This window comes from Cololabis saira, chromosome 21 (assembly GCF_033807715.1).
Source record: "Cololabis saira isolate AMF1-May2022 chromosome 21, fColSai1.1, whole genome shotgun sequence".
Lineage (NCBI taxonomy): Eukaryota > Metazoa > Chordata > Actinopteri > Beloniformes > Belonidae > Cololabis > Cololabis saira.
In genome coordinates, this window is record NC_084607.1 from 22,105,291 (window position 1) to 22,123,060 (window position 17,770).

The window sequence follows — 17,770 nt, forward strand, 5'->3', positions numbered from 1 at the left end:
ATGTAGCTCAAAAATTGACTGAATAGGATTTAAGAGCAGGGAGAAATTGTGTTTAAGGTATCATGAATCCGTGTCCCGCAGCACCTGCCGATCTAGATGTTTGAAGATGTCCACACCTTTCTCGTCAAAGCGTCTTGGTCAATGATGGCCAGTTAAGCCATCCTCATGGACATTGCTTTTATGGTTTTTTTGTTTTTTTTCTTTCCCCCCTTCTGTTATTACATCCCCTTTGAGGGATCTACCTAGCGACAGCTCTGTCTAAGGCATTTCATATCGCCTGGACAAATGCGGTACTTCTCCAGCATCTGATCAAACTAGTGATTGTGGTTGCCATATATTCACCCGTTGATACTGTGTAAGGAATGCCTGGGAATACACTTAGTCCCCTGACACTGGTTTGCTTATGTGACAGAATGGTGGTCTTTATTCAGCTTAGTTTTTCATATGTAAAGGAGGGCTGTAATGGAAGTCTGCATGGCTTTTTCTGCCCGTTGGTGTTCACATGTTACACGTTGACATTTTTACAGCAGCCTTCTTAAAAGACATGTTGGAGTCCCGCTTGCTTTGATGTAGCCCACAGGTTTAATGATGCTTATCTGCCAATCAGCAGTCTGATTGTCAGGTATCTCAATAGCTCCTAAAATGATTATTGGATTAAAAAAGGAAAAAAAATTATTCCTGCCTGATTGCAGCAGCATAGACGTCTGTCTTCTGTCAATGGATTATGTATTTTGTGGGAAAAACATTCATGTTTTTGTTTTTTCTGTTAGTAAATGTGACTTTTTTTTTTTTTTTTTCTTCCTAAATGGCAAAACAGTGTTTTACGGTCTCTTAAAATCTTTAATAAGCTGCAACACTCCAGTGAAAATACTTTGGGGCTTTTTTTTTTTATAAAGCTGGTTTAACTAATGGAACTGAGATGTTATCACAGGCTGGACCGATGTGCAAATGGCAGCATTTAGTAGAGATATTGTAGACGGATGTAGCCACAAGGAATTGATACTGTTAAGACAAGCAAAATATATAATTTGAGGCTTTGCCACTCCTCACCATGTTGATGCATAAAATATGCACAAAGTTAATGTTAAAGGCTCTTTGTCCACACGTTTACTTTATTTTTTTGTTTTGCTTTATTTTAATGCTTATGTGACAATTTTATTTATTTTTTTAGTTTGTTTTTTATAATTTTTTTTGTGCTTCAGTGCACAAATTTTTTTGGACTTTAAAAGTTTTTTTCCTCCCTTGTAATTCTTTTTATTTAAAGAAAAGGACTATTTTCGTTGTTTTATAGCGTACCATCTTTTATGTAAAATTTGACATTGCTGGACTGAAGAGCCGGTGCTGGGCGCACAAGAAAAATATGTGGGAAACAAATTCACAACTTATTTTAAATCTGATATCAAAGCAGGTAAAAACCTTTTTTGGTTTTGTTTTTTTTTTGTTTTTTTGGCGGAACTGTGGTGTAGGTGGGATGAAATCTGATGTATCCCTTTTATTTAATTTTTTGTGAATAGGGGAAAATAAATGTTTTCTTTTATTTTTTTCTCATCGACCCTTGAGTCGGTTTAAAAATGCGTGCTTTGTCTGATCAGTTTGTTTTAATGAGACTTGTATTGTCTGGGGATTGATATCCAAAACAGATAATGCATGAAACTATAATGCAGTAGTTTATTTTATAAATTAAGTCATTTTGATATCTGAATGAAACTGCCTACACAGTTTGGGATGAATAAATTGGATCAAAATTGGATCAAAAGAATTAAACATTTCATGTCTTCCACAAGAATCAAATATATCATGGACAATCTTATTTTGGTACCTTCCACAATGGTGACTGAATAACTTGAAACTAGTAAAACTAATTTTGATTGACTGGAATTTTCCTTCTCATGATGGTAGAAACGTACATTACATAAAATATGTATATGTTTTACAAACCCTTGCGTGTACGTTAAACAGTTTAGTTCTTGGGACACAATTATCTTACATGTTTCAGTGATTTTTTTTTTTCAAGCTGATTTTAGACAATTGTGGACAATTTGGTTGGACCCTTGGGATTAAAGAAACGAGAGACCTACAATGGTCACTAAAAATTTGGAAGTGATAACACTAATACTTCATTGAACATTAAGTGATGAAAGTCATATTTCTTTGAATGGCGGCTGCACGACCATTTTCAAGCAGCTTGACGTTCCTGTGACTAGTAGAACATTTCAGAAGTTTAGGGTCCACAGGTTTTATAGCCACCGCTCCTGGCTGTGGACACAAGAAGAAAACGGGTAACAGTGAAGGCATGAACAATACAGATTGTAACCAAAGAGCCCAGAACAATTCCCATATAGAGATTCATGGTGAACGCAAAAGGTCAAGGTACATCACTGTCGGAAAAAGCCATCGGTCACCATTTGTGCTCAGGTGGAAGACCGAGGAGGACTCCGCTGATGAAAGCAAATCATAAACAGTCAGAATGGATGGATGAAGACTTCAGGGAGAGTGCTCTTTTAGATGAGACAAAATTAGTTTTTGATAGTCATGTCAGCTAAATTAAAAAAAAATGCAAAATATAAAGGATTCCCAAAAAAGTGTAAGGTTAAAAATGGGGGTTTGATTATGTCCTGGGGCTGCTTTGTGCTCAAGGACTGGAAGACCTCAAATTTATTCATTGGTAAAAACAAATAGGTATCTTGCAAGGGGTTATTTTATGTTAACGGATCCAAAAGACAAGAAGTTTGTGCAGGAGATAAAGCTGAACCGTTATTAATTTCCAAGCCTTTTGGTGGCCCAGAATTAAAATAGATGCAACTGTTAAATTCCTGGATGGTCTTTTATATGCATCTTTTAGTCAGTGAACATATGTTGCTCCTCGCAAATGCTTTTTCAGTGAAGGCTTTGACTTTTCTAGTCTATATCAAACTACAATCTTCAGGTTTTTCAACCAACTGCAGTTGTTGAATTTCATCAACAGCATCATTCACGGTAAGACAATAAACTTCAGTTATACATTTGTGTAAATGAGCACTTTGGACAATTACAATTTAATCAAAAAAAAAAAAACAGTTTCTTCGAAGATCTGTATCTAATTTCCAGAGTAATCATTAAGAGACCTGAAACTGGAGTGTCAGTGAAATAAATAAATTAACTTCTCTGATTCATAAAGTAAGAAGTGCAGTGTAAATCTGTAAAATTGAACATGTTACATCTGGAAATAGTTACGTTTTTAATGGTGTAAAAGTAGTTTAATAATTGTATTTATCAAATGTCAAACACATACATCATTTGAGTAGACATTTCTAAGCACCCACTGAACACTGATGTTCAGAATGGAAGACACTATATGAATGCCTCAGTAGAATCCTGCATTTGTATGTTCAGTGTTACACCTTCAGCTGTTTGATGTAATATATCACCATATAGTATTATGTATAGGCTACTCAAATAGAAAACACACAATTCTTTACTGTAACAACAAATAATATTAAACAGTATTTGGACTCAAAATGTGCAGTCCACTGGACATCACAGCAAGCTGTGGATAAAAAAACTTGACAGAAAATAGAAACAGAACAAAAGTATTAGGCTGCATCCTGCCTTTCATCCCTGGCTGCCCACAGGACCTCATCCACGTCGCGGGGGAAGAATCTCCTACAACGCTGCATGAAGCCTTGACAGGCCTCAGCAGTGACATCGCCACATGCGTCCTCCATGGCCTGCAGCAGTGGGATCCGTGTCTGAGGATTTCTCTTGTATACCTTCCATCTCCAGGCAGAGAAAAACTCCTCAATTGGGTTGAGGAAGGGAGAGTATGGAGGGAGATATAGGACATCAACTTCTGGATGGATCCTGAACCAGTCACGGACCAGAGCAGCCCGGTGGAAACTGACATTGTCCCAGATAACAACGAACCTGACCACCTCTGTGTCCTCCATCTGGTCTGGCTACAGTGATATTGTAGAGCTGGTCCAGGAATGCTAGAAGAAGTGCAGTGTTGTAGGGGCCAAGGGTGGCATGGTGATGGAGGACGCCGTGGTGATTGATGGCAGCACACATTGTTATGTTCCCTCCACGCTGGCCAGGGACCTCTGTGATGGCACGCTGGCCGATGATATTCCTCCCTCGGCACCTTCTTTTTACCGCTTCATCAATTAATATGAATTCAATGGCAAATTACTGATTGCATTTTGCTCAACAGCCTTTGGAGTTTAGAAATGTGATTGACAGTGTGTTCTGTGTGAACAGCAAGAGAGGGAATTCAGGAAGAGTGTGCAGAATATTGGGAATTGTGTGTAGTGTTGTGAGAAATGTGTGGTATGGAATGGGAATTTGAGTCTAGAGCAGTAAATGTGCTTGGAGTTCAGCAGGATTGGTTTAGCCACCTGAAACATGAGTTTCAGGTTGTGCACATTGTGTCTGATGTTCCAATAAATGTGTTTAAACAATTGTGAAAAACTGTAATACTAATATATATTTTCTTCTGAACTGTTGACGATATACTGTATCTGTACCTCTTCTGTTATTCATGCTCTTTTATCTTTGTTTTCCTGCTCTAGATGGGTTTATAAGGGTCCCCCCTTATGATCCAAGTCCCGCTCAAGGTTTCTTGCTTTCTAAAAGGGAGTTTTCACTTGCTACTGTTTTGCTTAAGGTTTTTCTCTCATGAGGATGGTTTTTACTTAATCATTGTTCGGGGGTCATGCTCCGGATGTTTGGATAGTGCCTAGACCAGTGGTCTTCAACCCTGGTCCTCGGAACAGAGGTGTCAAAAGTATTCACATTCATTACTCAGGTAGAAGTATAGATACTAGAGTTTAAAAATACTCAAATACTAAGTACTGGTTTCAAAACTACTTAAAGTATAAAAGTAAAAGTAATGTAAGGGGGGAAAAAAGCCATTAAGGACAAAAGCCATTGAAAATGAATGCAAATATATTAAAGAACCATATATGTGTACTATTGAGTATTAACATGTGTTTCAGAGAGCAGGAGATATGATGACTAGTTGCCTATAAGTATTGTAATGGTGCAAAAAGTCAAACTTCAGAGGCATGTTATCATTTATCCTAACCTTTATTGGAATGTACATCCAAGTTTAGTTGCAGGAATCTGAGGGAACGGATGTAAGAACAAAACTGGACAAGAACATCTGAAACAACCACAACCAAATTCACTCTATCTGGATGGAGCAATTTAACTGGATAGTTTTTTTTTTAAAGGCCGAAATGAAATAGAGTAACAAGGCTGTTTTTAAAATGTAAGGAGTAAAAAGTACAGATAATTGTGTGAAAATGTAAGGAGTAAAAGTAAAAAGTCGTCCGAAAAATAATTACTCCAGTGAAGTATAGATAAAAAATTTCTACTTAAGTAAGGTAACGAAGTATTTGTACTTTGTTACTTGACACCTCTGGGGACCCCCTGTCCTGCATGTTGCCTTGCACCACCACACCTGATTCTAATTAATGGCCCTCATCAGCTTGTCATCAAGGTCTGCACATCTAAGTTGAAGACACATCTAAGACATGCAGGGCAGGGGGCCCGAGGACCAGAGTTGAGAACCCCTGGAACACAGTGGAAATGTGCACTGTGGTGGTTGTGTAGCCAAGAAGCTTGATTACTCAGTATTCCAGGTCTTGATACACACAGAACTTGATAGCCCAACTATAATCAGATCTTGACATATTCCCATTAATAATGATGTTAATTTTGTTTACAATATCGTTATGTTTATAATGTTGTTTATAAAACTAAGCTTGTTCCTTATTTCATTGTGGTGTCCTTTATGTCCTGTATTTGCATGATAAAGACCAGTTTGTGGCTGTTATAGTTTCATAGGAGCCTAATGATGCTCTTCCAGTTTAAGGCTCACAATGACCTGTAACAATGATATATTATGGGTATATTATACATTTCCTGACTCCCTATAGTCCTGTGAGTATTCCAGTTTTTGTATTTTGTGTCTCTGTTCCTAGATGACACGGGGCTAAAAGATAGTATATCATCTGGGGTAAAATTGTGTAAAAATGTGTGTTGTTTATAGTTTTAAGAGCTGCAGGGACCTCTATGTTGGTCAGAAAGATTCACATCTTAGCTTGAATGAATGCTTCAAAGGTCCCCTTTAAAATGATACCAAAGACAATATAGTGAAACATTGACAGATATCCTGTACATGAATCTAAACCAGGACATGCACCAGCATCTAAAATGTAATTTTCTGAAGGGGTGGGTAACTTCATGAGCTGATAACTATGATACAGCTGCCACTCAGGAAGAGTTATCATACCAGAATATCATCTACAGACATGGATATGTTCAAAGATGATAAGTAAGTTTTGTCTCCTAGAGTGGTACTGATATCTGGTCTGGCCCAATGACTAATGATACAAGGAGCTGTGTCAACAACAGTTGATGACAAGCTGGTGATGACCGTTAATTAGAATCAGGTTGATGATGCAAGGCAACATGTAAAACGTCCAGGACAGGGGGTCCCGAGGACCAGGGTTGAAGACCCCCTGGTCTAGACACAACTTGTTTCGTAATGACGCAATATAAATACATTTGAATTGAATGAACGTAGGGGGGCGGGGGCAGCGGCAGCGGCGCATGCGCGGTTTGATCGTGACGACGTCACGGTGCCGGATGTTGTGCTTCGACCGTTGACAGAAGTTGTAGTAGTTCATACCATGGATGTATTATAGAACTATCATACTTATATCATACTTTATTCACTTTAGCGTTTTGTTTTTAACCAAAGGTAGCAGTTGCCTCTTTTTATCGGTACAGCTAGCTGTCATGTTTATACAGTAACGCCCACGACTAAACCAAATAATAACCGTGGTAGTTCCGACTCCTGCATATTTAGTTAGTGGTTGGTGGGTAGGCAGGTGAACAAGGTGATGTCTGAGCTGAGTGTCAACCTGCATGCTTCACACGCAGGATCGTGCCATGAACAGGATGGACCATGCCCTGACTCCACGGGATCCACCAACATTGATGTTTGCAGTCCCGACCTGCAGGGGTAAGACCCTATTTCAACCGCGGTTGAATTGGTTTGATATTGGATATTCGACATTCAAAGACATCCATTTAACTTGTGATACATACCACCGATTTTGGTCATATTGCTTGTGATGCGTTCATGGTCATCTAGACTATATATCACAAGAGAGTAATTATTATAAAATCATACTATGGGCTGATTAATGTGGTTTAATGAATTCAACACCCATAATAAACAATTGGTGTTATGTATCACAAGTTTATGGGTGTTGAATTCATTTGGTGTTGAATTCATTAAACCTCATTAAATCATCATTAAACCTCATTAAATCAGCCCATAATATGATTTTATAATAATTACTCTCTTGTGATATATAGTCTAGATGACCATGAACGCATCACAAGCAATATGACCAAAATCGGTGGTATGTATCTAAGTTAAATGGATGTCTTTGAATGTTGAATATCCAATATCCAATATCAAACCAATTCAACCACGGTCCTATTTCAGGACATTAACTGTCCATGTTGCACTTGATTCTGGGATGAAAACTAAGTGAATGATGTCCATGTTCCTTTCAGCCTGCTGCCTGCTGTCCACTCATCCTCTGCAGATGTTAGTCCCTCACCATCTGCAGAGTCCAGTGGCTTGTTGTCTTTGCCGTGGGAGATCTTAACCCACATTGCATCACTCCTTCCTGCTCAGTGTGTCATTGATGTGCTGCCAAAGGTTAGCTGTAAACATTTTCTATTTCTTTTTCTATTTCTTCAAGCTGAGTGGATTATTGATTTATTGTGTTTCAGTTATTACTAAACAAAAACAGAAGGTAAAACTGGCGTTATATTTGCCAATTGTCTTTCTCCGGACCAGTGGCGTCAATTCAGTCAAAGCTAAGATATGGCAAGGTTACGAGTCACAGAACTTAACTAGAGTATCAATCAACACGTCCAGCAAATACTCATCACAGAAGTCTGCTATGTACAGTAACTTATCTGTGTGGTCAAGAAAATTGGAACTTTTTCAAATGCAGTCTCGCTCACTGCAAAAACTCAAAATCTTACCAGGAATATTTGTCTTATTTCTAGTTAAAATGTCTCATTTTTAGTCAAAAAATCTCATTACACTTAAAACAAGAGTCATCACCAGAAAAATAAACTGTTATTTGACCATTTTCACCTGTTTCAAGTAAATTTTCACTTGAAATAAGTAGAAAAATCTGCCAGTGGGACAAGATTTATCTTCTCATTACAAGCAAAAAAATCTTGTTCCACTGGCAGATTTTTTCCACTTATTTTAAGTGAAAATCTACTTTAAACAGGTGAAAATTGTTGTTCTTGAGTCTTGTCTTAAATGTAATGAGATTTTCTTTTACTAAAAATTAGACATTTTAACTAGAAATAAGACAAATATTCTTGTTAAGAGTTTGAGTTTTTGCAGTGTATAATAAATAGTGAAATCGATCATGTTGTTCTGATTTGCATATAGTTATTCTATATGTATTAAGTAATAGAATAATCAATACAAATAGACACAGACTAATTCCATAAATGTATTTAAAAAACAAACATTTACATTTTTCCTTGAAGCCAAGGTGTGACGGCTGCCATACCTTGCCATACCCAATTGATGCCCCTGCTCCGGACTCTCCGGTCAGTCCGGTCTCTCCCCTCTCTGTGGTCTCTCCGGTCAGTCCGGTCTCTCTGGGTTCCAGGGCCTCTCCAGTCTCTCCGGGTTTTCAGGGTCTCCTGGCTCTCCGGTTAGTCCGGTATCTCCCCTCTCTGTGGTTTCTCCGGTCTGTCCGGTCTCTCTGTTCTCTAAGGCCTCTCTGGTCTCTCCGGTCAGTGAAGCCGAGATGTCACTGGACGCCATCACCATTGGTCCTGCACTAACCGGCTCTCTCCCCGCCTCAGTCTGCATCCATCTCCGGTCCTGCTGCTGCTGCTGCTGCCAAGACCACCGAAGCTGCATCTCCTCCAGGGCCTGTGGCCGCCGCCACTGCCCCTCCTCCTCCGGGCACTGTCTCCAACGACACCTGGATGCGCCTGGGCGCCATGCCCAAAGCCCTGACCAGCTCCACTCCGTTGGATCCTAAGCCCCGGCCCCGGGTCCCTGGTCCTGGCAGGAGAGGGAGGCCCTCCTCTTTCATACTGCACCACGACTCCCAGCTGGAGAGCAGATTTGCACCCCTCGCCTTCCCTCCTGTTGTCGAGGGACCTCAGTCCTCTCCTTCTCCACCCTCACCGCTGTCCCCGGGGTCCCACGGCTCACCGTCACCTCAGTTTTCTCCCGCGCCACCACTCGAGCGCCCCTTCCACTCAGCTGTACGGTCTATACCGCAGTTCACACCGGCTCTGCCAAGCGCTGCTGCCCGCCACGCTGACAATCCCTCCCCAGCCACTCCGCCGTCCCTGGAGAGGTCTTCCCCACCGACACCTCTCAGTCCAGAGACCCTCCCAGGTAATCTGAGCCAGCAGCCTTTACCTCCCCGTCCACTCTTCTCTCCAACTACACTAATAGTTTGAGATTCAATAATCAGAAATGTCCTCTTCTTTAACGCTGCCACACACTGCTATCCTGGTTCCACTGCCCCTGTTATACTGAGAAAACTCCCGACGCTGCTTCTATCCCTCCCGCCCTCCATAAAACAAGTGATAGTCCATGTGGGAACTTGTGACGTCGCTCGCAGACAGTCTGAACTGACAAAATGGTAATATTTTATGTTAATAAGAGCTGTCGTTTGCCTATTTACTGTACAGTGAGTGAAAATAACCGAGTCAAATTCCCTGTCTTGTTTGACCTGACTTGGCCAAATAAACATGATTCTGATTGTGAACTGTTTCAGTCTTTTAATGCGGATTTCTGAAACCCTCTGTCCCTTTCTCTCCATAGGTTTGTGACACTTTGGGTACCGTGGGTAAAGACAGCACCACCTGGCAGCTGCGTGCACGGAGACTAACTGGATCCAGAGCAAGTTTTCCATTTGTGCCAAGGGAGGACTTTGACTGGCCTACTGCTTGTCTGGAAATGGAGCAACTAATATCCTGCTGGACAGGTGAAGAGCAGCATATAGCCAGAGGCTCCCAAGTGGATGAAGAAAGAGGAGAAGGTCAAGCGAGACCACAGGCAGGTGGACCAGCTGCAGAGGGACAGGACGGTGGTGGACAGGGGGAGGTAGAGGGAGTGGGAGTGGCGGCGCAGGAGGTTGCTTATGGTGCTAATGAAGGATTGGAGGTTGAGATAGAAGGTGAGGATGGTGAAATGCAGCCCATCTTAGGAGTCCAAGAGGCAAGATTGAGAGAGGAATTGGGAGGCGGACTGGATAATGGTGCGGCAGCACTAATGGAACAGGAAAGGATGGCTTTTCATGCTTATATGGAGCAAGTAGTGGCTCCTGATAAGCAGGAGAACCCGGTTGATCGAGGAAATAAAATAGGTTTCAGTCCATCCCCAGCGCTGGAGTACACGAACTTCGCTATAGATCACATCGGACAGGTCAACTCAGTCCTCCTCCTCGGTGGAAAGGGTGCCGTCTGTGCTACAGCATCACGAGATGGGAATGTGAAATTATGGGATCTTCAAGCAACCTCCGATCGTACTTTAATATACACGTTGGGAAGGAAGGGTGATTTCAGCACCCATAAGGGCTGGGTGTGGTGCCTGGCATCCGAGGGTCCACTGCTGGCCTCAGGGGGCTTTGACAACACGGTGAGCCTATGGGACCTTCAGGCAGGTGGTGCAGAGAGGGGCCTGATCAAGACTGGGGCTGCTGTCATCTGCTTGTCCTGTCAGCCAGACGTGCTGCTGGCTGGTACATTTGACAAGATGGTCAGCTTATACGACCCCAGAGGTGAGAACAGTTTGACATACAGTATAACTCACTAGTTTGGTTTTAAGTCCTTGTGAAAATCACTACTCTCATGTTAATAGATATGTAACACGGTGTCACTTTTTTTTTTCCTTTTAAAAAACAGCTGCTGAACCACTGATTAAAAGCCTCCGTCTCCATAAAGGTGCTGTAATGTGCCTCGCAGCAGATGACAAATACATAATCTCTGGAAGTAAAGACTCCACTGTGGCAATTTATGACCGCAGGGCAGGAAAAACCTTGGAGAAATGCAGGGTAGCCGCACTGGCAGACACACATGTTATTTGCTTAAAAAGTTTGTATTCATGTCCGTATATGCTCACACCCAAGACTGACCCCAACCAACCTTTCTTTCAATTTGTAGCTGAGGTCTTATCTAGTGTCCATGAGCTACAATGGCTGTGAAGTCTGGGCAGGAGACCAAACAGGCATGCTGCATTGTTTGGCAGTACAGACGGGGACCTTGAAACTCCTGTCTCAGTTTGATGTGGGACACACGGCTCTGATCACTGGCATCCACAGTTCCCTTGGAACCCTCTACACGTGCTCATCTGATCGTACTGTCAAGGTAGGATGGGTCGATGACCTTGTTTTTGCTGTTTTTTTTTGTTATTCCAACTTTATTGCTGGAATTTTTTCTTTGTAATGTCTTGTCTGTATTGCAGGTACATATTCCTTCTGCACCTCCAAGGACCTTATGCACTCTGCATCATCAGACTGGAGTCCATGGGGTCAGTGCTTTTTATAACATCCTTCATGACATAAATACATTTTCAGTGAACCATGGCTCATTAAAGGGGACCTATTATGGCATTTAATGTATATTTTAAATTCAATTCAATTTTATTTATATAGCGTCTAATACAACAGATGTTGTCTCTAGACGCTTTCCAGAGATCCAGAACATGAACATAAACATAAACCCCCGAGCAATTATTACATACAGTGGGGAGAACAAGTATTTGATACAAACATGCACAAAAGAGAAAAAAGGGGGGCCAGCACAAGAAACTACAGGAACGATGGACAAAAACGATAGCTATGAGATATTTATAATAAATAAAAATGGAAATGGAGAAGAGAGGAAGGGAAAAGGAGAGGAGAAGAAGGGTAAGAGGCACCGCCCAGCGGATCATGTCGGTGCCCCCCTGCAGCATAGGCCTATAGGAGCATATCTACCGCGAAGCTATATTTGAGACTAACTATTATAGTCTTGTTTTATAGCTGCAACTATGACTACTGACTCTAACACACTAGAGTTAACACTGCCTAGGGATTTACCAACACCAGCTAGAGGTTTACTAAACACTAACTATAGGCTTTACTAAACAGAAAGGTTTTAAGTTTAGTTTTAAAGGTGGAGGTGGTGTCAGCCTCCTTAACCCAGATTGGAAGTTGGTTCCATAGTAATGGTGCCTGATAGCAGAACGCCCGCCCTCCAAATCTACATTTAGATACTCTAGGAACTACGAGTAAACCTGCACTCTGAGAGCGGAGAGCTCTGCCAGGAACATAAGGCACTATCAGGTCTTGTAAATACTGTGGAGCTAAGCCGTTTTGGGCTTTATATGCAAGTAATACAATTTTAAATTGGATTCTGAATTTTACATGGAGCCATGCTAACACTGGAGAGACGTGGTCTCTCCTGCTGATTCCTGTCAGTACTCGTGCTGCTGCATTCTGGATCAGCTGGAGCCTATTCAGCAAATTACTTGGACATCCTGCTAATAACACATTACAGTAATTTAGTCTAGAAGATACAATCGCATTAACTAGTTTTTCTGCATCACTCTGCGAGAGGATTTTCCAAATTTTTGCAATATTACGGAGATGGAAAAATGCTATTTTACAAACCTGATTAACAACACCAAGGTTTCTCACCTTCGCAACACCATCTAATCCCTTCCTAAGATGCTCTGGACCAAGAATGATAACCTCTGTTTTATCTGAATTTAGAAGCAAGAAATTTCTGGACATCCAGTCCTTGATGTCCCTAAGACATGCCTGAAGTTTAACTAACCGTTCTGTTTCATCCGGCTTCATAGGCAAATAGAGCTGCATATCATCAGCATAACAATGAAAGTATATGCCGTGATTCTGGATTATACTTCCCAATGGCTGCATGTATAAACTGAACAAGATTGGCCCTAGCACTGAACCCTGCGGAACACCATAACAGACCCTTGACTGTTCTGACGAAACCTCATGTACATGAACAAACTGGAACCTGTCAGATAGTTATGATTTAAACCAACGTACAGCTGTCCCTTTAATCCCAACAACATGCTCTAACCTGTGCAGTAAAATGCCATGATCTACAGTGTCAAAAGCAGCACTGAGGTCCAGTAGAACCAATATGGATACTAATCCCTTATCTGAGGCCATAAGAAGGTCATTCGTGACTTGAACCAGTGCTGTCTCTGTGCTATGATGCATTCTGAACCCTGACTGAAAGACTTCAAATAGATCATTTCTATACAAATAGTCACATAACTGGCTTGAAACTGCCTTTTCCAGAATTTTAGATACAAATGGAAGGTTGGAAATTGGCCTATAATTAGCTAAGGTGTCTGGGTCAAGAGAAGGTTTTTTAAGTAAAGGTTTAATTACTGCCACTTTGAAAGCCTGTGGTACATATCTTAAGTTTAGGGATAGATGGTTTGGTCTAGTATTGTTGTACCAATAAGAGAAAAAACATTTTTGAATAGTCAAGTCGGGATGGGGTCTAACATGTGGTTGACTTAGCTCTATTAACGAGTGAAGTCAGCTCAGGGAGGTCTATAGGATCAAAACAGTCCAAAGACAAGTCAGAGCCCAGGGAAGTTGCCAAAGCTGAAGAAATGGCCACAACCGGCTGGTTGATTTCTTCTCTAATTCTCGTGATTTTACTGTTAAAGAAGCTCATAAAGTCTTCACTACTGAGAGCTTCAGGAATGCACGGCTCAACAGAGTTGTGACTCTTTGTCAGCCTGGCTACAGTGCTGAACAGAAAACGTGGGTTACTTTTGTTATCCTCTATCAACGTTGAATAATAAGCTGTTCTGGCTTTGCGAATGGCTTTTTTATATACAATTAGAATATCTTTCCATTCACGATAGGAGTCTACAGACTTACAATAGTACCACTTCCTTTCCATTTTACGCACGTTTTGTTTCAACATGCGGATATCTGAATTATACCAGGGAGTTCAGCTGCTGTGGCTAGAAACCCTCCTTTTCAAAGGAGCAACTTCATCTAAAGCTGAATGCAAGAAATCAGCAGTGTTACTAACAAGAAAATCAACATCAGAGGTAGAACCCAGGTCACTGGCCTCTACTGCTTCACTATTTTCCACTGTCGCAAGATGAGCAATGGCCTCCTTAAATTTGGCAATAGCTTCATCAGACAAACATCTGCTAAAATAATACCTCCTATTTTGCACTTCAACATCGACAATATTAAATTCAAACGTTATTAAATAGTGGTCGGATAAAAGGGAGTTTACAGGTGACACCAACTGACCCTCAGTTTTAACACCGTGAGAACGAGATCGAGAGTATGATGAAAACAGTGCGTCGGTTTGTCCACTTTTTTCGAGATACCCATTGATTCTAGAAGAGAATTGAAAGCTAATTTAAGATTATCGCTTTCAACATCCATATGAATATTAAAATCACCCACTATGATGAATTTATCTGTTATTTAAACAGGCCTTGAATGTCTTAAAAACAATCTAAAGCTTGTTTTTCCTACATAAAACAGAAATTCAGCCTGTGGGCCATGTCTCTAGTTTTACCGCTTCTAGCCTCATTATCTGTGCTGGATCCTGATGGGAGGGGAGGCTATGATAATGAGGCTCTAAGCTGATTGGCTGCCTGAATGACGTGTAGCAGGGGAGGGAACAAAGCCTCGCTCCGGACTGAAGAGCCGGCTCCGTACACAAAGCGTGTCCCATGCGAGGGAGCTTCGTCGACAAAATAAATTCCATTGCTTTAGTTTTTTTTGTATTCGACTGTCCTAACTGGCCGCGAGTTTAACGGTTTCAGTGTGGACAGAGACTGTCCGATGTCACGCAGCTCGACGCTCTGCGTTGGTGTTATTCAGAACCATAAATCAGCCTTTAGTTACCTGAAGAGGGATCTGGGTCACCTCATCTTCACACAGGAAGATTTAATTGAATTCTAAACAGTTACACCACAGTTATTTACTCCGATTCATCATCATTTCCTTTCTTATGTTACAAGACAAATAAATCATGTTAACTGTAAAGAAATCACAAAACTGAATTTTCACAAATGGCAACTTTATTGTTAAAAAAAAGAACATAAGTTGTATATAAATAACATGTATGCCCTATTGCTGGCTCAAGGAAGGACCGTGCGTCTTCTGAAGTTGTCGTTCAACAGCTTCAGGTGCATTGCTTGGAAGATCTGAAACCATAAACAGACGAAAAATGTATTACTAATAGAGCTCCGGTGTTACCTAACACTCCGTTAGGTAACACTGGAGCCACCGGAGCTGCTCACCGGTCCGGTCCAGTGAGCAGCTCCGGTGTTAACTAACGGTGCTCTGGAGCTAAGCCAAATACTTAGCCGATGCAAAGATAATACTTGTAGACAAATATAAATAACATAAAAAAAAATAACGTCACTTAGCGCTGACTCGTGTGCAGTTGCCGGGTTCGTACTGTGGGCACTGATCCTTTTTATGAGGGTAAATGTCGATGCAAAACCTAATTTTTACTGTCCCCTCGCTGTGGAAACAGCCACCGCTTCCAAACAATGGCGGACGCTCCAGCCGGTGGAGTTGGTTGTGGGCGTAGTTTCAGCAGCGGAGGCCAAACCTCTGCACCTATGGTGACGTCACCATAGGTGCAGAATCTGAACGGCTCGTAGAAGTCACATGACACTGGAAGATTCAGCCGGGCGGGGTGAACAGACCCTGCAGAATTTCGTGGCATTTCATCTTTTCTGTGTTGGCAGGGTGAGGGGAGACAACTTTATACATGTTAAAACAAGAAAAAATGTGTTTTTCATAATAGGTCCCCTTTAATGAGGATGTTCTTTTCTATATTTGAGAGATGACTGTTTGTCAAGACTTTAAAAAATGAGTTTTATTCCAGTTTTCTCAGCTGATGCTACTTTATGTCTTTGTTCTCTTCTCATATCACTTCTATAATTGTCCTCAACTTCCAGTTGAGTGTGGAAGCTGGAGTCCTCGCTGTGGCTTCATGGGAGTCAAGTCTGGCAATCTGGAGGCCCAGAACATTAAGCTAGAAATCCACACACAAGAAGGTCAGACGGATACAGACAAGATCCGAAGCATAACACCTGCTGACCTTTTGGTTGTCATGTCATGAAATTTGGAAAGCAATCAGCATTAAGGATGATGTTGTCTTTAAAAAAATAATAATACTGATAATTAGAATTATAAAGTTGTACCACCAACACTGCTTTCCTGGCTGTTTCTGGAGAAATATAAATTGTGTAATTTAACAGATAAACCCACATTGTTGTAGCTTGTAAAGAGACCAGCTTTTTGTAGTACATATGGCCAATGTAATTGTTTTATTTTATAAGTGTAAAATTGAAACATTTGTAAAAAAAAAAAAAAAAAAAAAGTTGTTGAATTTAGTGTAATTCTGACTGAACTTTCTTCCTGTGATTGCATTTTGTAATTTTGAAAGTTCCAGGTGTGTTTATGTTGCTACGTTTATTTATTTCTGTTGCTTTTTTCTGTATGCACAAAGCTTCTGGGACAATGTCTTCTAGACAGATGAGACAAAAAAAAAGTGCCAGTTTGGAGACAAAAATGGCTGAAAACAAAACTTTGGACAATTCTGAAGTGGCCCTCTACGAGCCCTCCAAACCTGAGACTGCTGGACGAGAAGTTATCTCATTGACCACTGTGGATTCCCCCTTCTTTAATGGAAGGATACCAACACATTTGGCAAAAACAAAATCTTATTGAAAAAAATCCATTACAGTGACTAATAATACAACCTGTTACAAAGTGCTTTGTTCAATAAATGAAAAATACATTTCCTCACTTTCTGTGACACACTGAATGTGGCATGAAATGTCCTGAAAATTGAGTGTCTGCATTTATGTACAACTTGCAACAGTTTGTGATGTCTTAGTTCTGGCAGGGTTACGTAAAGGCTTCATTTCCATACTTCCGTACATTTGATAGCAGACACTCCTCACTGGTGCTCCTCAAGCAGAACATCCGTCATGCTTTGGTTGTCATCTCTGCTTCAAACTGTCAAAGCAGCACACAGGTCTTCTTGTCTTTGAAGGGATTAGACGAGGCAGCTATACCGGTGAGCAGGGGGTCGCTGTGCCTGTGCTCTTGACAGTATCGGACCAAGTCTGCTGCTGTGAGGGAGATCTGCTCAGAGAAAATGGCACTTCCCAGGATTTCAAATAGCACCAAGTAAGAACAGTTTCAACTTGTTGTTGGTACAGTTCACAAGTCTTTAATTGCAGAAATGATTAACTGACCTTTAGGTTTTGCTTATATGTATGTATGTATGTATGTATGTGAGTGATAAATATTTTACATACCTTGAATCTCTCCATGCCTGCCTCCATCCGAAGCTGATCCAGCAGTTTTTGTGCCTGAATGACGCTGTTGCTGCTGCTCATCTTTCCTGACAGCATTCAGTATGAAAACAGGAACAAAGTTTGCCTGTACTAAGTAACCTCCTTCAATGCCAATGTTAGCAGCAGGACGAGGATGTAGACCAGTAGTTCAACCGAAGCATTGGCCAGGGTTGTACAGGGAAGTCTGTACAGACAAGACTGATTTTTAATTTTAACCTGTACCACTTTTATGCACTGATGGGGGCGGTTCCGAGTCTCTGTGATGGGAAAGGTCACACAACACAGAGTTAGAAATGTCACTAACATCACACATCAGTTCAGAGGCGCTGC

General features: G+C 41.2%; 2 protein-coding genes across 3 annotated transcripts; one reads left to right on the top strand and one right to left on the bottom strand.

Moving 5' to 3' along the window:
• Positions 1–6,649: 6,649 nt before the first annotated feature.
• Positions 6,650–17,261, top strand: fbxw9 (F-box and WD repeat domain containing 9). Of its 2 annotated transcripts, XM_061712236.1 has the most exons (7): positions 6,650–7,009; positions 7,573–7,720; positions 9,881–10,838; positions 10,963–11,111; positions 11,221–11,424; positions 11,522–11,587; positions 16,031–17,261. In XM_061712236.1, exons 1-7 carry the CDS (start codon positions 6,888–6,890, stop codon positions 16,109–16,111), a joined length of 1,728 nt encoding a protein of 575 aa, XP_061568220.1. In that variant the 5' UTR covers positions 6,650–6,887; the 3' UTR covers positions 16,112–17,261. The 2 variants fall into 2 exon arrangements, with proteins under 2 accessions (XP_061568220.1, XP_061568221.1); XM_061712237.1 differs by lacking the exons at positions 6,650–7,009; positions 7,573–7,720 and adding an exon at positions 9,336–9,698 and having other exon boundaries at positions 16,031–17,260.
• Positions 17,040–17,674, bottom strand: LOC133422289 (guanine nucleotide-binding protein G(I)/G(S)/G(O) subunit gamma-7-like). The gene is made up of 2 exons (XM_061712238.1): positions 17,402–17,674; positions 17,040–17,225 (listed from the first exon to the last, which is right to left on the bottom strand). Exons 1-2 carry the CDS (start codon positions 17,495–17,497, stop codon positions 17,100–17,102), a joined length of 222 nt encoding a protein of 73 aa, XP_061568222.1. The 5' UTR covers positions 17,498–17,674; the 3' UTR covers positions 17,040–17,099.
• Positions 17,675–17,770: the final 96 nt, after the last annotated feature.

Coding starts and splice junctions, on each gene's coding strand:
- fbxw9 (XM_061712236.1), top strand. CDS start 6,888: ATGTCTGAGCTGAGTGTCAACCTGCATGCTTCACACGCAGGATCGTGC. Junction 7,010..7,572: donor TGCAGTCCCGACCTGCAGGG/GTAAGACCCTAT, acceptor TGTTCCTTTCAG/CCTGCTGCCTGCTGTCCACT. Junction 11,588..16,030: donor ATCAGACTGGAGTCCATGGG/GTCAGTGCTTTT, acceptor CTCAACTTCCAG/TTGAGTGTGGAAGCTGGAGT.
- LOC133422289 (XM_061712238.1), bottom strand. CDS start 17,497: ATGCTGTCAGGAAAGATGAGCAGCAGCAACAGCGTCATTCAGGCACAA. Junction 17,226..17,401: donor CAGGCATGGAGAGATTCAAG/GTATGTAAAATA, acceptor TTCTCTGAGCAG/ATCTCCCTCACAGCAGCAGA.